This window comes from Mastigoproctus giganteus, chromosome 2 (assembly GCF_048544385.1).
Source record: "Mastigoproctus giganteus isolate SK-2022 chromosome 2, ASM4854438v1, whole genome shotgun sequence".
In the NCBI taxonomy this organism is placed as follows: domain Eukaryota; kingdom Metazoa; phylum Arthropoda; class Arachnida; order Uropygi; family Thelyphonidae; genus Mastigoproctus; species Mastigoproctus giganteus.
Genome location: NC_143576.1, coordinates 224,896,441 through 224,921,810, shown reverse-complemented (window position 1 = coordinate 224,921,810; position 25,370 = coordinate 224,896,441). Strand labels below are relative to the sequence as shown.

General features: G+C 37.4%; 1 protein-coding gene across 2 annotated transcripts in view; it reads left to right on the top strand.

Moving 5' to 3' along the window:
- Window positions 1-438: 438 nt before the first annotated feature.
- LOC150090180 (CXXC-type zinc finger protein 1-like) overlaps window positions 439-25,370 on the top strand; it is a 157,309-nt gene continuing 132,377 nt past the window's right edge. Inside the window, exons 1-3 of one of the 2 annotated variants that reach the window (XM_090369002.1) lie at window positions 441-502; window positions 661-697; window positions 17,884-18,137. In XM_090369002.1, coding sequence (XP_090225128.1) covers window positions 17,920-18,137 — 218 coding nt within the window. In that variant the 5' untranslated portion in view covers window positions 441-502; window positions 661-697; window positions 17,884-17,919. Of the gene's footprint in view, window positions 503-660; window positions 698-17,883; window positions 18,138-25,370 lie in introns of both variants that reach the window. The other variant, XM_090369001.1, reaches the window with a different exon arrangement.

The window sequence follows — 25,370 nt, the reverse complement described above, 5'->3', positions numbered from 1 at the left end:
TCTTGCCTTACACCTTTTTTTTTTTTTTTTTTTTTTAAGCATTTAGCTGAGAATTTCGACGAAACATGAATAAGCAATCAATCAGTTTATATTTTATTTGAGCTTATAACGTATGTGCTTCACCAATCAAACCTTCAAGTTCCCATCTTGGTAACGATTTTTTTTTTTTTTATCTTCTGAGGCTATTTCAATACAAAATGAATTGTGCATAATACGTTTACTTTTTTATATGTGTGGCTCAGCTTTAATGCAAAATGTAACATTAACTGACTACTTTCTGGATAAAAATTGGTTGAAAGTTTTTATTTTATTTTTTATGATTTGTTCTTCATAGCACAACCTTTCGTACTGCATAAACTATCTTTTCATGTAGATATTCTACAAAAGTGCAATTTTTTAATATTAGAAATTCGATCTGTGCGACATTTTGATCTTTCCTTACGTATGTAAAATGGCGGACGTATATTGTGATAGAGAATTTCATACGTCTAAGGTTGTTCAGGTAATTAACAAACTTTTAAAATCCAATTAAATCACACAATGCGTGAGGATCATTAAGTATAACTACTGAGAATTTTACTCTCATTATAAAAATCTGGGCTTTATGCCATTTGATCTTTATGAAACATGTTGGATGCATTTTATTACATTTTTTCCTAGGTGTTTTCCAAGATAAGGGCTTGGCCAAAAGTTCCAGGTAAGTGCATTAAGTGACATAAGGCCTGATTATTACGCATTGTTGCCCAACCATGCTCGTTTTGGACTTTCATCATGCCATATAAATAGCTTTATCATATATCTAAAACAGAGGGAATAACGCTGAAGCCCGTGTGCCGTTTATAAGCCTCTAAACTTCAAAAGCTAGAGCATTTGAAGCAAATGAGTAGTATGAGTTTATTGAATGAAAGGCAGCCAGTTATAATGACAGTTGTTTATTGGTTACCGGAATTAATAAATAAAATTTCAGTGTGTAAACAAGGAGAGTACATATGAGAAACGGACACAAGAAAATCAGTGATTACTGTTTGCATGATTTAGTTGGTGTAGAGGGGGGTGCGCCAGCTGTCCTGGATGGAAGGAGGATATTCTTTCATGAAGGTGGCCCTCTTCCGCACGGTAATTGGTCTCAGATAAAATATGCACGCATTTGTAAAACCACTTCAAAAGCCTTTCCAACTTCGATTTCATTGTGATATGTTTTTATTCAGCACCATCTCAAGTCATCTGAGCCAAGCTATAACTCTTACTTACACTCCTAAATGGCACACAGCTAAACATACGGCAGTATTTTTATGCCGTTTTGTTTTTATTATCAAATTTAATTTTTAGCGTTTTTTTTTAATTGGGGACTTTTTTATTCATTAATATTTATATAATTTTTTCCATTCTCATCACTTGAAATTATTTGAGCTGTATATATATATATATATATATATATATATATATATTTTTTTTTTTTTTTGTTTTTTGGCTGGTGCAGTATAAGCCTCAGGCTTCCTTGCACCATGTAGCTAATAATAATAATAATTATTATAATTATACCCTCCATTATGCAGGATTCCTTCCCTTAATTATTCATTCACCATCCTCTTATGAGGGGACATTTATTTTTAACATCTATGTAAATCCAAAAATTTGATTGCATATTTACGTAGTGTCAATGTGAATCAACTAAATAATTATCCTTTTGTAATCCATAGTAAATCAAAGCAAAAGCAGAAAATACCTCGTTCTCAACATTTAGAGGAAATTGTTGGGGAAAGGTTTGATGCAGGATGCAGTTACCTTCAAATAAAAAAAAAAAGAGAAGAAAATGGCATGTCTGTCAGATCATACAAATCATGTTAGGTTAAACACACAAGGTTTAAAATTAAAATTAATTTATTTTTAAATTATAGGGTTCCATCATTTACTAACTTGAGCCATTTCATTCTGCGCACTGACTATTGATTTGCCTTGCAACAAAGAAGATATCACATGAAATAAAAGCAAATATGGCACACTCATGCAGAAAATTAATCCTTCAAAATAAAATATGATTCATGATTTTGTACTCTAGTTCCTGCTCACACTAACAAGAAGAAATTGATTTACAAGTGTGCATATTGGAAATATGTACTGGAATTAGCATTAGCATTAGTAGAGGCATTTGATGCAAGAAAGCAAGCTTATGCAGCATCAGCCAAAAAAAAAAAAAAAAAAACCCACTTCCACTTCACCCCTCTGTTCGTTCAAAATACCTGTCCAGCTGAGCCTTAAACTTATCTAGTCCCCCCCCATAAGTGGTTGCTTTATACCTGATAATTGTAGTGTGCCAAAAATTTTGGATCTGTACCTTAATTATAGACACTGTTCAATTAGAGCAATATTTTTTTAAGTGAAATTTTTCTTTCTTTACAGCATAATTGTGTGAGAATGCCTGTCATGACTGATAGGCATTCAACTTTTTTGTTCAGTGGTCATGCTACACCCCTATAGGTGTTTTTCCCCTCACCAAAAATTATATATACATATAACTTAAATTTAATTTGCATTTGTAATTTAATTTAACACACACACACATATAAATATACATATTTATATATAAATTATGTAGTGCTTTTATACACACACACACACACACACAATAAACTCCTTTTATTATTATTAATAAGCCATATGGTGCAAGGAAGCTTGAGGCTTATGCTGCACCAGCCAAAAAAAAAAATTTCTGAATTACCCTGAGAGAGAAAGAGAATGAAAGTCAGAAGTAGAAGGGAAGGGAATCACCAAGAAAGAGAATGATGATGATATCCAGCTCAGGACCCTGGGTGTGCCAAGCCCATACTCATCAGATGAGAGCCCCTGGGGTTATTTATAACATTCCCACTTATGCAATCAGAGGGGGACTGGCTACTGGGATTTCCCTGGCCATACCAGGGGAAACCCTGGTGGTGCAGAGGCAAGAGGCCAGTGTGATTTTGGCCATAAACACTAGTATGATGCTGCTACACGTTTTCCCCGGTAAGAATTCTTGACCCAGTCTGCCTCTGTGTGCAATCCCTATGAAATGCCATGCATTTTTTAACATTTATAGTAATTCTCATTTAAAATATTTTTCCACAAGATCATTTATTTTTTAGCTTCTAGAAAGGAATAAATCCACACATAACTCACCTTCCTCTTGATATTTGGTTTTGGTAAAGAAATGATAAAAACTAAATTCTAGGAATCATTTATGGTGCAGTTTACTTCATAAAATTATTGCCTGTGCATATGAAATTTATTTCGTATTTAACTCAAAAGTTCTGCAAGTAGAAAGGTTTCTTTTTTTACAACTCAGTGTCTTCACATTTACATACTCTGCTGTGCTTGTTTTTAAATTCAACATTATTCATCTATCTTTCCTTACTGTTTCAATTTGATGGCATCAATAAATTTCATTAATGGTAAATAATAATAATGACAGCATTATTATTATATTAATACAACTTTATTGTGTTTGTAATATGCACAATATGTTTAAATTAATGTAATCTTTTTATTATAATTTTTTTCATTCTTTTTCTTTATTTCTTTATATACCAAAATATTGAAGAAATATGAAACATATGGCAAAAAATTGGGATCCAGCTTTTGATGCTTTCTTTATAGTGAAGTTTAAGGCTAGACCTCTAAAAATGCTATAACACGAGTTTACTGTATATAGGGTGTTTCAATTAAAAGACACTGGGGTCTGTCTCCTATGTTTAGGCTATTTGTCATCTGCTCCATTTGTCATATTTAGGCTGAAAATTTTTTAATTTGGTGTTAAAATTGAAATAAGTATTACTGTTTAGATTTTACAATTTCTAAATTTCAGTTTTGTCCAATGAACTGCCTTCTCAATGGAAAAGTTATTTCTTGCTCCTTGCCCTGATTTAGTTTAAAAACAACATTAGTGTACTTCTGGAAAATTAAACTGATTTTATTTGGAGGAAAAAAAATTAATAACAATGGATGTGCAAGTTAGTGCAATGCATTAGTTCTGTATGTAGTAAATCATCAAAGTTGGTGAAATGGCTTTGTTTTCATTGCATATAATTTTTTTTTTCTTGTTTATATTCCAGCACAGCCACCAGTTCACTGGAGTTTACAATAAATCAATCAATACAAATGTTAATCATATTTAGCAATCATGAGCTTGAACTTGACGTAGCTGAGTGGTCATGAGCGTGAGTGCAGTAGCACATGCTCATTGAGTGGACCGGGGTTTAAGCCCGTGACTGCTAAATATGATTAACATTTGTATCGATGATTTATTGTAAACTCCACTGACCTGATGATTGTGCCAGAGTATAAACAAGAACTTTGGTCCATTCACAGAGCATGTACTACTGCACTCACGCTCATGACCACTCAGCTACGTCAGGCCTAATTATAAATACCTTACAACAAGTTGCCTGTCATTGTACTACTTTAAATATTTAAGGCCCTTTGAAGAGGGTTTGAGTTTTTTCAGTGGGTTTTTGGTCCTTCATCAGTGGGTTTTAGTCTTTAACACAATGGTGGATGTATGTGATGTTTGCTTTTCATTATGCATTTAGCCATGTGAAACAGCTAGCTGTAGAGGGAAATTTATGTAACATCTCACACTACAACCACTGCATTTTTAATATATATATATATTTTTTTTTGGTGAAATAAAGTATAATATGTAGAAATGTGTGCTTATGTAATTTTGAATTTTGCATGCTTAATGATATATGAAATTTGATATAAACTCAAAAATGAGATTGACTTATAGTATCTTATGTGTGTATGTACACACACACACACACACACACATACATACATGCATGTGTAATAGATATATTAACATTAGCATTAGTAGAGGCATTTGATGCAAGAAAGCAAGCTTATGCAGCATCAGCCAAAAAAAAAAAAAAAAACACCACTTCCACTTCACCCCTCCGTTCGTTCAAAATACCTGTCCAGCTGAGCCTTAAACTTATTTAGGCTATCAACTTCCGCGACAAGGGATGGAAGTCTGTTCCACCAACCAACCACTTGCTGGCTAAAGGCAAATTTCCGCACGTCTATCCTACATCTGTCTTTCCTCAATTTGAATTTATGCCCTCTCAGGTGATTATTCTGAGCGAGAGGAAGAATCCCATCAGCATTGAGCATGCTCAAACCATTTAATGCTTTATACACCTCTATCAGATCACCTCGCTGGTGCCTAGTCTCTAGACACTGTAATTTGCAAAACTTAAGCCTTTCTTCGTAAGAGCACCCCTTTGTTCCATTCACTAATCTTGTTGCCCTTCTCTGTACTCGTTCCAGCAGCTCTACATCCTTCTTGAAATGAGGCCTCCAGACCTGTATACAGTACTCTAGGTGTGGCCTGACCATTGCCTTATACAAGGGAATAATCACCTCCTTATCCCTGCTAGAAAAATTCCTATATATCATTGACAATACACCATGAGCTACTCTTGCAGCCCATCTGCACTGCTCAGAGAACGTCATATCTGCCTGCACAACCACCCCCAGGTCCCTTTCATTCTCTACCACTGTCAGTGTAGTACCACAGAGTTGATACGTTGCTCTGGGGTTGCTGTTTCCCATGTGTAGTACTTTACATTTGTCAATCTTAAACTTCATTTGCCACCTCTCAGCCCATCTGCTCAACCTTTCCAGATCCTGTTGCAGCAGCATAGTGTGAGTAGTGTCCTTGACAACCCTGCCTACCTTTGTATCGTCTGCAAACTTCGACATTAAGCTTGATATACCATATCAATCTTAATGTCAAAGTTTGCAGACGATACAAATGTAGACATACATAATATATGTACATGTGCACACCCGCAACACAGTATGGCGCACTATGGCCATAGTTGCCGATGCGCCCAATAAATCCCGAAACAAACAAACAAACAAGCAACACAGTATATACACTCATGAGCCAAAATATTATGGCCACCTTGTCTCATGAGTGGATGCATCCCACAGCACCTAGGAGTGAAGCCACTGACTGGGCAGAGTATATATAGTGATGGCATGGGTAGTGCCTGTCAGTATGGAGCCCATGCAGTGGGGAAAGGGATTGGTTGATTGTTGCAGGGTTTTAGGTGCATCAGCAATTTAGGACATATTGCACCATATATAATATGTCTGTAAATTGTGTGTGTTCTGTGGTCTGTTTGCTGGACAAAAAACCTGAGGTTCTGGGAGGGAAACCATGCTACCCTTGCCTGAGACCAACTAGAAATGGAAGGACCTGATGGAGTTTGAACAGGGCATGATTTGCGGCATTAGGTAGGCTGAGCTAGCATCTCAGCAACTGCAGGCGTTGTTGGCTGTTCAAGGGCTGCCATAGTGAAAGTGTTGTGGGAATAGTCTGAAGAAGGGCACACAACCACTCAATGTGCCAGGATGAGGAGACTGCCACTAGTGACAGTTGAGATGAGTGGCAGGTGGCTCGTGATCACTCAATTAACAGCAGACTGCAATCAGGGTGCACAGAGAAATGTTTCTGAAAACACCATCCAGTGGGTGCTGTTGTAGATAGGTCTACGGAGCAGGCAAACTGTTCATGTGCCCTTGTTGATAAACTGTCTTTGACACTTCCACTTGCATTGGGCATGTGAGCACCATTTCTGGACATTGGATGACTGGAAAAGAGTTGCCTGGTCTGGTGAATAAAGGTTACAGCTTTGTGTTGCCAATGGATGGGTGCGTATTTGATGGAAAGCAGGTGAACAGCTGCAACCAGACTATGCAGTTGGATGAAAACAGTGGGTGGTACCATAGTTTGGGGCTGTTTTCATCACTGGGTTCCCCCATTCCCATTGAATATATCCTCATCACCAGATCGTACTTTGGCATTAATTCAGACCAAGTTTTGCCCTACATGCTGACCATGTATCCAGATGGCACTGAATTCTTTCAACAAGGCAATGCCCCCATATCACGAGGCCTGCATTGTGCTGGAATGGTTCGAGGATCATGTCCATACATTTCTTTTGCTTCCCTGTCCACCAGAATCCTTCAATATCAATTCCATCAAACTTTTGTGGAATACAGTAGAATGCAGCATTCGCCAGTTCACCCCAGTGCTTCACTCTGGGACATCCTTCTGTCCAGCTGATCTAGGATACCTGAGGAAACCTTCCATGGTCTTATGGAGTTGATTCTGCACTGGGTGCAAGCTGTTATCATGCAAAAAGGTGGCCAAGCATGCTTTTTAGGTAGGTGGTCATAAAGTTTTGACTCACAAATGTATATACAGAAATATGTATGCACGTGCAAGTTTGAAATATTGCACTCTTAACAAATTTATGAACCATAAATGGAAATGAGTAATAATTTCATGTTCACACTTTGTTTTTAATTTTTTTAAAATTTTGAACAGAATTAATAAAAGTTTTATTTTATTGAAAATACATATAAAAACATTTTTAAAATTTCATATTTTTTCATTAAAAAAATAAAAAATTCATATCGTAATTAATGTAATCCATTATTAAAAAATCAAAAACTTTTTTTCAGAAATAAAAAAGAAAATCAAGCACCTGTCAGATGTATCACTTTTGTTACAGTAGGACATTTCTTAAAATGTTGACATTTCACTTAACATTTCTTATAATTGCACTTGAAAATTATCACTGATATTTGGTTTGTCATCCCTCACTTCATTATACATTAAGAAATAATTTCCAGTAATATATAGAAGTGTGTTGCTGAATAGGTCCATTATTGTTTTCTATATTTGTAAATGATAATGATGATGGTATTTCAAGCTTAATGTCCAAGTTTGCAGACGATACAAAGGTTGGCAGCAACAGGATCTGTAAAGGTTGAGCAGATGGGCTGAGAGGGGGCAAATAAAGTTTAAAATTGACAAATGTAAAGTACTACATATGGGAAACAGCAACCCCAGAAACAGAATTGGGAGATCAGAATTGAGAGTAGGAGTGTGCTATAGGCCTAATGACTCTGATGAGTATAATAAGAAACTGTACAGGGAAATATAGTGGGCTAGTAAATCAGAGAGTCTTATAATGGGGGATTTTAATTTCTCAGATATTTACTGGAATTTGTGGGTTGGTCACTCACACACTAGCAAGGCTTTTGTGGATTTATTGGATTGATTGTTTTCTACCTCAGCATGTTCAGGAGGCAACTAGAAGGAGTAATACTCTTGATCTGATTATCAGTAGTGATTCTTCATACATTAAGAATCTGCAGATAAAGGAACCACTAGGTGGCAGTGATCACAGTGTGCTGAAGTGGGATTTACTCAAAGAGGTAACTACCATCAGGGGTAAAGGGAAGGGTTTTTGCTTTCGTAAAGGCGACCACGATGGTCTGAAACAGTATTTAACTTCTATACGGTGGGACCAACTGATGATGTTACCAACAGCAAATTCAAAATGGGAAGCATTCAAAGAACTTATCTTGGAAGCTACTAGGCTTTACATACCAACTAAGAAATATTGTTCAAGGTTTTGGCCTAAATGGATGTCAGATGAACTAATGAGACATATGGTAGAGAAGAAAAATGCATGGGATACATACAAATTAATGGGTGACATGGAAGCCTATGATAGATATAAGTTGGTCTGTAACCAAGTCACAAAGGAGATTAGGCAGGCAAAGGCAGATTATGAGAAATCCTTGGCAAAGGATGCAAAGAAAAACAGCAAAGAGTTCTTTACTTATGTAAACTCTAGAAGGAAGGGTATGAATCAGATTGGTCCACTTGATATCGATGGTTCAACTGTTGACGATCCTGCTCAGGTAGCTAACAAACTAAATGAATATTTTACATCGACATTCACACATGAGGAGTTATTCAGGAAGGGGAATGAGAGAGGTGAAGTAAACTCTGGAAGTGAGCTAGATGATTTTGTAATAACTGAGAGGAAAGTGGAGGAGAAACATAAAAAAGGCACCCGGGGTGGATGGGATCTATCCAGTGATATTAAAGGAGGCAGCAAAGGAAGTAAGCAAACCATTAGCCATAATTACGAGAGCTTCCTTGGACTCAGGGTAGGTACCCATAGACTGGAGATGTGCAAATGTGACCCCAATTCACAAAGGAGGATCAAAGGCTGACACAAGTAATTATAGACCTGTGAGTTTAACTTCTGTTCCAGGAAAATTAATGGAGGCACTGATTAAAGAAGCACTGCAGGATCATCTAGACAAGACTTCAGTTATCGCTTGGACACAGCATGGTTTTGTTAAGGGAAAGTCTTGCCTGATCAATTTGATTGGATATTATGATGCAGTCACAAAAGAACTGGATGCAGGGAATAACTTTAATATTATATATTTGGATCTTAGAAAGGCTTTTGATACTGTTGCTCATGGAAGACTGCTGCACAAATTGGAGCAGTGTGGCATTGGAGGCAAATTGCTGCTATGGATAAAGGGATGGTTGACGGGGGAGAAGAGAGAGAGTGGTAATCAATGGACACTGCTCATTGTGGACTAATGTTATTAGTGGAGTCCTTCAGGGTTCAGTGTTGGGTCCATTATTTTCTGTATTTATAAATGATATTGATGATGGTATATATGAAGTTTAATGTCCAAGTTTGCAGATGATACAAAGGTTGGCAGGGTTGTTAAGGACACTACTGACGCTATACAGGAATTTTTCTAGCAGGGATAAGGAGGTGATTATTCCCTTGTATAAGGCAATGGTCAGGCCACACCTTGGAAAGGTTGAGCAGATGGGCTGAGAGGTGGCAAATGAAGTTTAACATTGACAAATGTAAAGTACTACATATGGGAAACAGCAACCCCAGAGCAACGGATGAACTCTGTGGTACTACACTGACAGTGGTAGAGAATGAAAAGGACCTGGGGGTAATTGTGCAGGCAGATATGAAGTTCTCTGAGGAATGCAGACGGGCTGCAAGAGTAGCTCATGGTGTCTTGTCAATGATATACAGGAATTTTTCTAGCAGGGATAAGGAGGTGATTATTCCCTTGTATAAGGCAATGGTCAGGCCACACCTTGAGTACTGTATACAGGTCTGGAGGCCTCATTTCAAGAAGGATGTAGAGCTGCTGGAACGAGTATAGAGAAGGGAAACAAGATTAGTGAATGGAACAAAGGGTTGCTCTTACAAAGAAAGGCTTAAGTTTTGCAAATTACAGTGTCTGGAGACTAGGCACGGCGAGGTGATCTGATAGAGGTGTATAAAGCCTTGAATGGTTTGAGCATGCTCAATGCCGATGGGATTCTTGCCTTTGCTCAGAATAATCATCTGAGAGGGCATAAATTCAGTTTGAGGAAAGACAGATGTAGGATAGATGTGCGGAAATTTGCCTTTAGCCAGCGGGTAGTTGGTTGGTGGAACAGACTTCTATCCCTTGTTGTGGAAGTTGATAGCCTAAATAAATTTAAGGCTCAGCTGAACAGGTATTTCGAATAAACGGAGGGGTGAAATGGAAGTGTTTTTTTTTTTTTTTTTGGCTGATGCTGCATAAGCTTGCTTCCTTGCATCATATGCCTATGCTAATGCTAGAAGCACCCCAAGCTGCATAGAAATAAATCATTGTGTTATGTTTCCTGCCAAACTGATGCATCTTTTAACTTATTCTGCATTTACTTTATTTATGATTTCACTTTATTAATAACTCCTGTAAAATGGTTCTAAAATTCATCAAGTGACATCATAGTATGTTCACGAACAGGGCATGATTGAGGCATGATTAAGGCATGATTGAGTGGTTCTCCTGAACAGGGCAGCAAAATTTAGGGGGTGCAAAATACCCTGGAAATTCACTGATTTGCTGTAAATTTCAAGTTGGAGAGGGCGCTGATAGACCTGGGGCTGCTTCTGTTCATGATTAATAAAACTAGAGCAGCTGTTTCTTTGCCATTAAATTAGGTGTTTTGCACCATTTCCAGGCTGGAGAATAGGACAGAGATATAAGGGTCTTGCGTGAACAACTGTGATGGCCACCTGCAAGTAATCTGGAAAAAATTATTTAAAGGGAAAAAAAAAAGTGTTCAAGCATTTTGATCTTTAAATGCTAGCAAGATTTCAGAAACAAATCAGAAATTATGGTCAAGATAGAGAGACTTAAATGTTTGAATAGAAGTGGACACCACTTGGGAACATGTTCCAATCAAAGAATTATTCAAGTAAAGCCTTATGTTTATATAGTATAAAAGGGATGGCCAACCTCTGGCACTCTACTGCTCATAGCCCACACAACTCTTGTTAGTGGCCTACCTCCTGATGTGAAATTAAAAAAAAAAAAAAAAAAAAAACATAAAAAAAGTTATTTTATGTAAAATAAGTAATAAATTATTACTTATTAGAGGCATGAGGGAGAAGGGTGCATCAGAAAAGTATGCAAGGCTTGTGAAGGAAATGTACGAGGGAGCGGTGACTCAGGTTAAGAGTAGTGTAGGTATGACTGAGGGGTTCTCTGTAGAAGTTGGACTGCACCAGGGATCAACTCTTAGCCCATATCTGTTTGATCTGGTAATGGATGTGTTGGTGAGAGAAGTGAAGAGTAGAGCACCATGGAGTATGCTGTTCGCAGATGATATTTTACTGTGTGAACCATCCCAAGGAAAGGTAGAGAAGAAATTGGAGGAATGGAGGAAAGCGTTGGAAGAGAGAGGCATGAGGATAAGTAGAACAAAGACGGAATATATGGTATTGAATGGAGAAGATGAGAGTTCTATAAAACTGCAGGAGGAAAAGCAATTTAATTCGAAATTTAAGTATCTGGAATTGAACGTTGAGAGGAATGGAGGATTGAGTGCAGAAATACATCATAGAGTGCAATGTGGATGGTTGAACTGGAGAAAGATGAGTGGCGTGCTGTGTGATAAGAAAGTAAATTGTAGAATGAAGGGAGGAGTATATAAAACTGTGGTTAGACCCGCATTGATGTACGGTGCTGAGACATGGCCGATTACAAGGGCCCAGGAGAGGAAGATGGAAGTGGCGGAGATGAGGATGTGTGGTGTGACGAGGAAGGACAGGATAAGAAATGACTTCATCAGAGGTACGGTTAAGGTGGGGCCTCTGAGTAAAAAAAAATGCAGAAATCTAGGTTGAGGTGGCTTGGACATGTGGAACGAGGAAGTGAAGAGTATGTGGGAAAGAGGTGGAGACCTAAGCCGAGATGGAAGGACAAGGTGGCAGAGGATTTAAAAGATAGAGGATGGAGGAGAGAGGAAGCCCAGGATAGGGAGGAATGGAGGAAAAGAATTAAGGATGGAAATTCTGACCATATAAACGTAAGAAGAACGTGAAGATAAAGAAGAAGAAGAAGAATTTCTCTGTAACAAAAAATTATTCAACCAATATGAAAAATCAGCACTGAAGCTTTCCAAAGTGGATGTTGCATCATGTTTCAAAGGTTGTCATCAAATTTTTGCATCATATCAGCCATTCTTTTCATTCTGATTTCCTTTCATTGCATATATTTAATATAAGTAGTAATAAGTAACCCCAGGTAGCAGTAACCCCAGAGTAACATACGAACTGTTTGGTACTACACTCAGGGTAGTGGAAAATGAAAAAGATTTCGGGGTAATTGTGCAGTCAGATATGAAGTTCTCTGAACAATGCAGATAGGCTGCCAGGACTGCGCATGGGGTTTTGTCATTGGTATACAGGAATTTTGCTAGCAGGGATAAGGAGGTAATTATATCATTGTATAAGGCAACAGTCAGGCCACATGTTAAATACTGCATACAGGTCTGCAGGCTTCCTTTTAAGAAGGATGTAGAGCTGCTGGAATGAGTACAGAGAAGGGCAATGAGATTGATGAGGGGAACAAAGCAGCAGTTGGAGACTAGGCACGTGCATGGTGATCTGATCGAGGTGTTTAAGGCTTTAAATGGATTGAGCAAGCTCAATGCTCTTGCTCAGGCTGCACACATGAGGGGACACAAATTTAAATTTAGGAAGGACGGTTGCAGAATAGATGCGTGGAAGCCAACAGTGAATGATGAAATTGCTACCACAGTAATGTTGAGCCTTTGGAGGAGCTCTTGACCACCAAGGAAAATGTTTTGTTACCATTAATAAGAATGAAGTGAAGAAAAACACACACTACTTTCTAAAAATATGGTGAAAATGCACTGAATTATAACACACTATCTTCTAAAAATATGGTGAAAAGGGCAGCAAAATTTAGGGGGTGCAAAATGCCCCGAAAATTCACCTGATTTTCTGTAAATTTCAAGTTGGAATGGTAAATTTCAAGTCAAATGGTAATGTTGACTCTCTTCCTTTCTTTTAGGCAACTCCCATACTGATGAGGTATGGGGGTATCTATGAGCTGCCAGCAAAAGGTGTCTATCTTGCCATAGAGCTTTAGTTTCACAAGCTAAATGTGAACAATTGACAAAAATACAGATGTTCACATTGCATCTTGCAGGCACTGCACAAGCATCGGGGTTTCATTCTGGGAGATTAGTGAACTTTATAAAATTCTCTAAAATATATGATAAAACTTTATTATTATTATTATTATTGGTTTCTCTCATTTATTTTCATTTGATATTTTTTAATTGAATTTAGAAAATCATAATTGACCATTTTCAATTTAGTGAAAAAAGCTAAAAATTAATTTTTTATTATTTAAAAAAAAAAAAAAATGTGTATCACACAGATGCCACACTAGTGTCTTTGTTAAAATTCAGGATGTGAGTGATGGAAAGTTAAGTAAATAGTTTAAACCAATGGTGCCCAGTCTTTTCTTGTAAGCTATATATTACTTTGGAAATATATTGTGTGCCATCTAGGGATGGTCCAAAATTTAGAAGAGCATAAAAGTCACAGATTACAAGTATGCTTATCACTTTTCTTTAAAACTTTTCATAAAAACTTTAAAAGTTAAAAAAATCCATACAAAAACTTAAAAGGTTGGGCTCTTAGGAGAATCAGTGCCCTCCCTCACTGATCTGCACCTGGTGCCACCTAATATTTTTGCTGGTCAAATAAAGGAATTTTATGCAAATTGCTTGAAATAGTAAAAAAATAATAAAAGGAATTTTACATTTATCAACAAATTTTATGTAGGCTAGCAAGTTGGTTGGTTGTTTTCATGTTTATAGTAGGTTAAAAAAAAGTGGATTTAAATTGTATTTATCTTCATTTCTGATTTTTTAAATCAGAATTGAAGTTGTATAATTTTTTTCGTTACTTTTTCCACATTGGGAGTTATGCCACTTATCAGCACTGAGACTGTCATTGACCGTTCTGTGAAGAAATGGGAGGTATCATTTTATGAATTACATATCAGATTTACTTGCATTACTATTCTAGGATTAAGAGTGGGATGTACTGAAGTATCGGTTGCAAATAATGCTTTGAAAACTCGAGAAGTTGGACAAACACGTCATATTTTGTTGATGTAGCAGTATCACCAAGAACTGGAAAAAACAAGTTTCAGTAGGATGTCATTGTTAGTTATAATAGGTTTATCATACATATTGTTCAAGGTTGGGTTGTTGTTTGAGAGTTCAAGTGTGTCTTCACAGCCTGATCCTAGCCTATAGTTTCCTTTTAATCTTGAATTATGGACTAGTATTGAGGGTTGTTGATTGTAGATTGTACCTTTTGATATTTAGTGCTATCAGAGAAAGATGTTGTGGGGAAGAAACTGCATTGGTAAAAGAATAAAAAAAAAACTCAGTAAAGATGCTGATCAAGAAGCAAACCAGAACACAGAGGTGGTAGGAAGAATCATAACAGTCTTTAAGAACACAAATTTAAACATGTCTGTAGATATTTATAGTATTGAACCACTTTTAAACTGTTTTTCTTTGGGCTTTCACAGTTCTATTTCTGCAGCTCAGACTTTTGGGTACTCACTTTTTTTTTTTTCATAATGTTATTAGTTTAGGTTACTAATTAAAATGCAGTGATCCCTAAATTGCTTATATTTATATATGACAAAATATCCTATCATCTTGTTGGATTCCTAGTATTTTATTGGGAATTAGAAATCATCTTAAAAACAAAATGACATGCAGTGTATCCTTTATAGATTTAATCCTAGTTTATATTGCCCTACCATTAATATCTAGACTCCTCATATCTACAAATAACCTTTACAAGAAAATTAACATATGACAGCCTCTCGTCTCCACAGAATATTCTCGACCAGTTTTTTGTAAATGTCTTCTGCTATCTGGCTTTCAAAGCGGTGACCAGTTCAGCTGTTTTTTGGCCAGTCTCTCCTCACATGCACACAACAATCCAATTCATTCCAGAGTTTCTTTATAGGATTGAAGTCAGCTCTGGGTTGGCAAGTCTAACTTTTCGATGCTCACGTGCTCAAACCAGTTCATCATAATGTGAACAGTATAACACGGAGTGTTGTCCTTCTGATACAACTGTGGGCCTTTCCTAACATTCTGCCACAGTGGTAATTCATTATTGTCCAGGACATCTAAATAGACCTAAGTATTCATGGTTTTTTTCCAAAACAGCCAATGGTTCCAGGCCAAACAATGAAAAACAGCCCCAGATCATCACTCTGCCTCCACTAAACTTCATTTTTGGGATGATACAGTCTGGCAGGTAGTTTTCTTTGGGCACCTTCCACACCCAGGCATGACTGTCAGACCAGTAAACCATGTACTATAATGCATTACTACAAAGCACAGCTTTCCGTTAATCGACAGCACAAGAACAGCAGATCTGGATAAGGCACTAATCCAGATGTCATCTGGAATTAGGTGGGGTAATTATTTGCTTGTGTACTGCTGCACAACCATGGTTAACCATATCATGCGGTGAGCTGCTCACTGTATGACGCTTATATGTGTCCTAATCATCTTAGTTAAACACAAGAAAGGCACCTGGGGTGGATGGGATCTATCCAGTTATATTAAAGGAAGCGGCAAAGGAAGTAAGCAAACCCTTAGCCATAATTATGAGAACATCCTTGGATTCAGGGGAGGTCCCCACGGACTGGAGATGTGCAAATGTATCCCCAATTCACAAGGGGAATCGAAGGGTGACACGAGTAATTATAGACCAGTTAGTTTAACTTCTGTTCTGGGTAAAATAATGGAGTCACTGGTTAAAGATGCATTGCAGGATCATCTAGACAAGACTACAGCAATAATTCAGACACAGCATGAGTTTGTTAAGGGAAAGTCTTGTCTGACATATTTGATTGAGTATTATGATGTGGTTACAAAGGAACTGAATGAAAAAAACAATTTTCATATCATATACTTGGATTTCAGGAAAGCTTTTGACACTGTTGCGCATGGAAGACTACTGTACAAATTGGAGCAGAATGGTATTAAGGGTCAGTTGCTACAATGGATAAAAGGATGGTTGAGTAGGAGAAGACAGAGGGTGTAATCAATGGGTGCTGCTCTTCGTGGACTAATGTTATTAGTGGAGTCCCACAGGGTTCGGTGTTGGGTCCTCTGTTGTTTTGTATATTTATCAATGATATTGATGAAGGTATATCTGGCTTAGTGTCAAAGTTTGCAGATGATACAAAGGTTGGCAGGGTTGTTAATGACAGTGTGCTACTGCAACAGGATCTAAATAATTTGGGCAGATGGGCTGAGAAGTGGCAACTGAAGTTTAACATTGACAAATGCAAAGTACTGCATATGGGTAACCTCAGAGAAACGTACCAACTATGTGGTACGTTTCTCTGAGAGACATTTCTGTGCACAATTACCTGGGAGTAATTGTGCAGTCAGATATAAAGTTTTCTGAGCAATGCAGACAGGCTGCCAGGGCAGGACATGGGGGTTTTGTCAATGATATATAGGAATTTTGCTAGCAGGGAAAAGGAGGTGATTGTCCCTCTGTATAAGGCAATGGTCAGGCCATGCCTTGAGTACTGCGTACAGGTCTGGAGGCCTCATTTTAGGAAGGATGTAGATTTTCTTGAGCATGTACAGAGAAGGGCAACAAGATTGGTGAGGGGGAATGAAGGGATCCTCTTACCAAGAGAGGCTTAAGTTCTGCAAATTGCAGCAGCTGGAGATTAGGCACCTGCGAGGTGATCTGATTGAGGTGTATAAGGCCTTGAATGGGTTGAGCATGCTGAATTCTGATGGGATTCTTCCACTTATTCAGATTATAAACCTAAGGGAGCATAAATTCAAATTGAGGAAAGACAGATGTAGAATAGATGTGTGGAAATTTGCCTTTAGCGAGCGGGTGGTTAATTGTTGGAACAAACTTCCATCTGTCGTTGTGGAGGTTGATAGGTTAAATAAATTTAAGGAGGAACTGGACAAACATTTAGAGGGAATTGTTTTGTAAATTTTTTTTTTTTTTTGGCTGATGCTCATACACTTGCTTTGTTGCATCACATGCCACTACTACTACTGTGTGTGTGTGTGTGTGTGTGTGTGTGTGTGTGTGTGTGTGTGTGTGTGTGTGTGTGTGTGTGTGTGTTGTGACAACATCGACCTGTATTCTGAGCAGGTGATTCTTTGCTGGGATCTGCTGTCCTATTCCATCAGCTTTGGAGGTTTACTGGGTCATGTCATTTCATGACCCAGTAACCCTCCAGTCCACTTCCATTTGCAGGTTGCATCATCAATCGCCGATCTATGAATCTTCAGTGCGATTGAAATGTCACTGATAGGCCATTGCTTATATGGCATCCTATTATCATTTCGTGCTGGAAGTGTGTTAACTCTGTTGATCACAGCCTTTTGCATTCACATGAGCATATTAATATGCCTATGAGCATATTTTAGCTGTCTGATGCTTGGTGCTTGGGAAGGGTGTCTGGATATTAATGGTAGGGCAGTGTATTTCAAGCATCGAGTTATTGGGTTAACAAACTGCACATTGAAAATATTTATTAGAAATTATAATACACTATTTTTTGGTATTTTAAATTGATAATGGTTATATTAATACATGTTTTATTTTTAACTAGGAGGAAGTAGCTGTTTCTACTAGCAATGATGCAGAGATGGCTGAAGATGGTGATCAAGAAATGGATTTTGGAACTGTTGAGAGAGAAATACATAGTTACTGTAAACCTCCAACTCCAGTCCGTAAGAGGAACAAAAAAGCACCACATAAAAAATCACAAAGCAGTGATGACGATAATCTTGACGACGATGAAGATGATAGTGATGCTTGTGTTTATTGCATATGTCGTAGTCGAGATACAAGTAGATTTATGATGTAAGAAAACTAGTAATTATTGTCTTTTGTATTTTATGTAGAAATTGTTAATTGTTTTAATATTTTCAATAAGTTTGAAGGTTATTTTATTCTTTATCATTACTTTATCAGTCTTAAAATGATCATCACTCCTTAATTTTGTAATAGAAATAATAACATTTAAACTACATTTAATGACCACTGCCCTTCATAGACAATGTTATTATGGAGGCCCTCAGAGTTGGATGTTGAGCTCTTTACTGTTTTCAATATTTATTAATGATATTGATGAAGGCATGTCTAAGTTTGCTGATGATACAGATGTGAGCAGTTTAGTTAGTGACAATAATCAGGGTAAGCTGCTCTAACAAGACATGGATAAATTTAGGCAGGTGGGCTGAAAAGCTGCAGTTGAGACATTTAACATTGATAAATGCAAGGTACTGCAAATGGGTAGCAGTCAACCAGAATAACATACCACTGGGGTAGTACCACACTAGAAAAAGAGGAAAAATACCCTTTAGTAATTGTACAATCCAACATGAAGTTCACTGAGCATTTTATTGATTGTAGATTACATGCCTCCTGATATCGTCTATTGTCAGATTCCTAGTATTTTGTTGGGAATGATAAATTATCTTCAAAACAAAACAAAACCACATGGTAGTGTATCCTTCATGGTTTTAATCCTGATATATTTCATGTACTGGCAAAATTCCTGTATATATCATTGACAGAATCACCTGTTAGGACAGCTCAGGTGATTCTGTCAATGATATACAGGAATTTTGTCAGCAGGGACAATGAAATGATTTTCACTTTGTACGAGGCAATGGTTAGGCTTCATCTTGAGTACTGAATACAGGTTTGGAAGCTTCATTTTAGAAAAGATATAGATCTATTGGATTGGGTGGAATAGGATAACAAGATTAGTCAAGAACACATCAGAACTCGAATCTTTTTTTTTATCAAAAAACAAAGACTTGAGGTATTTAAATTGCAGTGTCTGTAATCTTGGTACCTGTGAAGAGATTTGAATCAGCGTTTAAGGCTTTAAGTGGGTTGAATAAACTAAATACTGATGGCACACCTACTCTTTCTCAGATGACAAAGAGGACATAAATTTAAATTTCAGAAGGATGGATGCAGAGTAGAAGAGAAAATTTAATTTCAGCCAAAGGTTAATTGATTGTTAGATCCAACTTGCACCTGACATTGTGGAAGTGGCTAGTTTGAATAAATTTAAAGATGTATTGGGCAGATTGTTATTAGATGGGCAAGTGATCACCTGCCCACTTGTTCATTCTGAATGAGTGCTTCCTTGCATTATTTTGCCACTACTAATACTAAAACTAATGATGTACAAGAGTTAAACACAATTTGTATTATGCAAAAAAATTGCTGAAAGCTACAACAAATAATACTGAATTGGTGCTAATTACTATCCTCATGCAATCTCAAAAAAAAAAAAAGAAGAAAAAAAGTTTTTTAATAAAAAAAAAATAAAAATAAAAACCATGGTATCATCTGAATAGTATTGCCACAACTACTGCCTGAAATCACACAGTGAAACTGCCACTGCACTAATATAATAGGTGAATGCAGAAAATCACTTAAAAAAATCACAAAAGGAAACTATAGTAACCACTTCATAAAGAGACATTGACCTTATAGAAATTCCCAAAGGCTTCTTTTTTTACCAGTCATTGCCTACATTTTTCAGTTACTTTTTATTTATTTATTTTTTCATTAAGTAGGTTGAATTTTTTTTTTTTTTTTTTTTTGTACTTATATATAGAAAGCAGTTAGCACCTCTTCAGCATTATTTGTTGCACTTTGCAGCAGTTCGTTTATGTGGTACAGCAGTCTAATTTTGTACATTGTTATTTGCTTATGCAGCATTTAATTAACATATTTAGTGAACATTTAAACTGCCTGGCATAAATTATTTGTGTGGTAATCTTGTTTTCTTAAGCTCAGTTACGTGATTGGCTGCTTGTTTTTATTTTAAGAAATTGTTATTTTAAATAATATTTTGCCTATTACCTAAAGAAATTTTATCTTTAGGTACATATATACATATGATATATACATATGATTAGGTACATATTTACTTGTTAACAGGAGAGATTGCTTCTACAGGGATGGGATACACTTAAATAGAAAGGGTGCAAGAATATTTGCTGATGCTATCGAGGCAGTGTTAGGTGGGTCGGAAAACTGCTAGCTTGGGGGGAGACAAAGACCAATAGATTGACAGTAGCCACTGGCAGAGGTGAAAGAGATTCTTGCACTGCTTCTATTAGAATGAGCAGAAGCCTGAAAAACAAGATGCATGGTATTTCAGAGACTGCTGGGAGCCATTGTGGTACAAGTAAACACATGGGTTGTGTTAGGGTAGCTAAGAATAGAAACAGGTGCAGGTATACTTGCGTGTACACCAATGCTAGGAGTTTAGTAAATAAATTTGATGAATTTGAGGTATTGCTCAAAACATCAAAGGCAGATATTGTTGGGATATCAGAGACGTGGTGTCACACAGATATAAGGGATGCAGAACTGCAATTTGGGGAGTACAACGTCTACAGAAAGGATAGACAGGATAGGAAGGGAGGAGGAGTTATGCTATCAGTTAAGAAACACAGAAAATCCAAGGAAGTGAAGCCAGTCGACATCGCTGGACAGTGCAGTGTTGAGTCAGTTTGGTGTGACATAAGCATTGGGAGATCAAAATTGAGAGTAGGAGTGTGCTATAGGCCTAATGACTCTGATGAGTATAATAAGGAACTGTACAGGGAAATAGAGTGGGCCAGTAAATCAGAGAGTCTTATAATGGGAGATTTTAATTTCCCAGATATTGACTGGAATTTGGGGGCTGGTTACTCACACACTAGCAGGGCTTTTGTGGATTTATTGGATGATTGTTTTCTACATCAGCATGTTCGGGAGGCAACTAGAGGGAGTAATACTCTTGATTTGATTATCAGCAGTGATTCTTCATGCATTAAGAATCTGCAGATAAATGAACCACTAGGTGGCAGTGATCACAGTGTGCCGAAGTGGGATTTACTCAAAGAGGTAACTACCATTAGGGGTAAAGGGAAGGGTTATTGCTTCCGTAAAGGCGACTACGATGGACTGAGACAGTATTTAAATTCTATACAGTGGGACCAACTGATGATGTTACCAACAGCAAATTCAAAATGGGAAGCATTCAAAGAACTTATCTTGGAAGCTACTAGGCTTTACATACCAACTAAGAAATATTGTTCAAGGTTTAGGCCAAAATGGATGTCAGATGAACTAATGAGGCATATGGCAGAGAAGAAAAATGCATGGGATACTTACAAATTAACACATGACACAGAAGCCTATGATAGATACAAGTTGATATGCAACCAAGTTACAAAGGAGGTTAGGCAGGCGAAGGCAGATTACGAGAAATCCTTGGCAAGGGATGCAAAGAAAAACAGCAAAGAGTTCTTTACTTATGTAAACTCTAGAAGGAAGGGGATGAATCAGATTGGTCCACTTGATATTGATGGGTCAACTGTTGATGATCCAGCTCAGGTAGCTAACAAACTAAATGAATATTTTGCATTGACATTCACACATGAGGAGTTATTCAGCAAGGGGAATGCCAGAGGTGTATTCAACTCTAGCAGTAAGCTACAGAATCTTGAAATAACTGGGAGTAAAGTGGAGGAGAAACTGTTGAAGATAAACACAAGAAAGGCACCCGGGGTGGATGGGATCTATCCAGTTATATTAAAGGAGGCAGCAAAGGAAGTAAGCAAACCCTTAGCCATAATTATGAGAGCTTCCTTGGACTCAGGGGAGGTACCCATAGACTGGAAATGTGCAAATGTGACCCCAATTCACAAAGGAGGATCAAAGGCTGACACAAGTAATTATAGACCTGTGAGCTTAACTTCTGTTCCAGGAAAATTAATGGAGGCACTGGTTAAAGAAGCACTGCAGGATCATTTAGACAAGACTTCAGTTATAGCTCAGACACAGCATGGTTTTGTTAAGGGGAAGTCTTGCCTGACCAACTTGATTGGATACTATGATGCAGTCACAAAAGAACTGGATGCAGGGAATAACTTTGATATTATATACTTGGATCTTAGAAAAGCTTTTGATACTGTTGCACATGGAAGACTGCTACACAAATTGGAGCAGTGTGACATTGGAGGCAAATTGCTGCTATGGATAAAGGGGTGGTTGAGGGGGAGAAGACAGAGAGTGGTAATCAATGGACACTGCTCATCGTGGACTAATGTTATTAGTGGAGTCCCTCAGGGCTCAGTGTTGGGTCCATTATTGTTTTCTGTATTTATAAATGATATTGATGATGGTATATCAAGCTTAATGTCCAAGTTTGCAGATGATACAAAGGTTGGCAGGGTTGTCAAGGACACTACTGACACTATGCTGCTGCAACAGGATCTGGAAAGGTTGAGCAGATGGGTTGAGAGGTGGCAAATGAAGTTTAACATTGACAAATGTAAAGTACTACACATGGGAAACAGCAACCCCAGAGCAATGTATCAACTCTGTGGTACTACACTGACAGTGGTAGAGAATGAAAGAGACTTGGGGGTGATTGTGCAGGCAGATATGAAGTTCTCTGAGCAGTGCAGACGGGCTGCAATAGTAGCTCATGGAGTATTGTCAATGATATATAGGAATTTTTCCAGCAGGGATAAGGAGGTGATTATTCCATTGTATAAGGCAATGGTCAGGCCACACCTAGAGTACTGTATACAGGTCTGGAGGCCTCATTTCAAGAAGGATGTAGAGCTGCTGGAACGAGTACAGAGAAGGGCAACAAGATTAGTGAATGGAACAAAGGGGTGCTCTTACGAAGAAAGGCTTAAGTTTTGCAAATTACAGTGTCTGGAGACTAGGCACCAGCGAGGTGATCTGATAGAGGTGTATAAAGCCTTGAATGGTTTAAGCATGCTCAATGCTGATGGGTTTCTTCCTCTAGCTCAGAAAAATCACCTGAGAGGGCATAAATTCAAATTGAGGAAAGACAGATGTAGGATAGACGTGCGGAAATTTGCCTTTAGCCAGCGGGTGGTTGGTTGGTGGAACAGACTGCCATCCCTTGTGGTGGAGGTTGATAGCCTAAATAAGTTTAAGGCTCAGCTGGACAGGTATTTTGAACGAACAGAGGGGTGAAGTGGAAGTGGGGTTTTTTTTTTTTTTTTTGGCTGATGCTGCATAAGCTTGCTTTCTTGCATCAAATGCCTCTGCTAATGCTACTAATGATATCTATATATGTACTGTCATAAAAAAATATTTTTATGACAGTACATACTTGTGTACCAATAGATATAAATCATGCTACATGTACAGTAAACTACTGCAAAATAATATTTGCAGAAAGAACTGCTGGCTAGAATCATATACTAAACAACAACTGGTTCTGCCTGTGAATGTCATATGAGTAGTAGTTAAATGTATGCGTGGCACAGTTTAGTATTAGCTATATAGTGAAAGGGAGCCACCCACAGGCTTTTGCTAAAATAAATAAAAATATATAAAAAAGAAAATTATCTATATGTTTCCCTCCTCGTGTAGATAGCTACCAGCTGACCATTTAATTTCTCAAGTTATCAGTCTCAACTACCAACAGAGGTTACTTATTCCAGTAATTAACAACTTGCTGGCTATAAGAAATCTTTCTGTGAGCTGAACACAGTTTTCCAAGTGCAGTCTTACAGTTGCCTTATTCAGTGGGATGTGGCTTCCATATCTCTGTGAACAAATGTGTAACTCCCAAATCCCTTTCTTACTTTACTGTTTTTAATTCAGCTCCACCAAGTGCATAAGTTATTGTGGGGTTGCTATCCCCCAAGCATAAGACCTTTCATTCTACTGGATTAAAACATAGCTGCTGTTCCGACCATCCTTGAAGCCTATCCAAGTTGTTCTTAAGGAGTGCTTCTTGATGCTGATCATTAACCAATTCTCCAGTCTTAACATTGTGTGTAAATTTTGCCATCAAGCCCTCTATCCCTTTATCAGTATAATTTAAGTGGCTACAGTGGCTCCATGACCAATCCTTGGGAGATCCTGTTTTTAACTCTAGGACCAATCTGAACAGTAGCTGATAATCACAGCTCAATGGCTCCTACCATGCAGCTACCCTGTGATTAACCTTAGAATCTTACCTATGATCTCAACAAGTTTCAGCTTATGTAGTAACCTCTTATGATGGACTAAGTCCAATTCTTTGCTAAAATCCAGATAAACAAGTCCGATTCTTTGCTAAAATCCAGATAAACAAGTCCGATTCTTTGCTAAAATCCAGATAAACAATGTCAAAATTATTTCTTACAGCCACTTCACGAGTAACTGTCAAAATACCTAACCAGGTTAGTTAAATGTAATTTTCCCTTAACAAAACTCATGTTGTTGAGTCCTTTAGAATTCTATTTCTTTTTAAATATCCTTGTATTGCATCCTTTTATCACTGCCTCTCTGATTTTCTCTGCCACTGAAGTCAGACTGACTGGTATATAGGTACCCACGTCACTCTTAGAACTATCTTTATGTATTGGGGACACTGGCACTTCTCCAGTTCAGAGGAATCTCCCAAGTTCAGTGATGCCCTCATAATTAACATTAATGGTTCAGTGAACTGTCTTGTGCTTTCCTTCCTTCAAAATTGTATGCCATCACCTCCAGGAGACTAATTTGCAAAAAACTATACCATGTGTATGGTTTTTCTAGTTCAGATAGTACACACATGATATCTATATATGAACAGTTTTCTATGTCTCTTAATTGGTTCATATATCAACTGCTTTTCAATCCTTTCAATTTTAGCACAAATCTTTTGACTAAAAGGATTTGTGCTAAAGCAAATGTCAAAACAGTAGAAGAGCGCCATGACAATTCTAGACCTTTCTAGTCTCAAAGGAAAAATATCTTGCACAAGAAATGGGGTACAGAATTGGATTTTCAGAAGTCATTCATTGTACACTTCAGGAATTTTATGATAACAGATTATATCTCACAAGCTAATGGATGTGGTAAAATCAAAAAATTTGGTTTTACCAGAAGCTATCATTCAACTGGATTGATTTTAAAAAAAAACAAACTGGGATTTAATTATAAAAGGTGTAATGATGGCAGGTGTGATATAATATGTTGTCACCAGAGTTAAGTTTTTAAGAAAAATTCATTCCATCGGAAAATAAAAATATCTTTGACCAGTAATTTATATGGATGAAACAT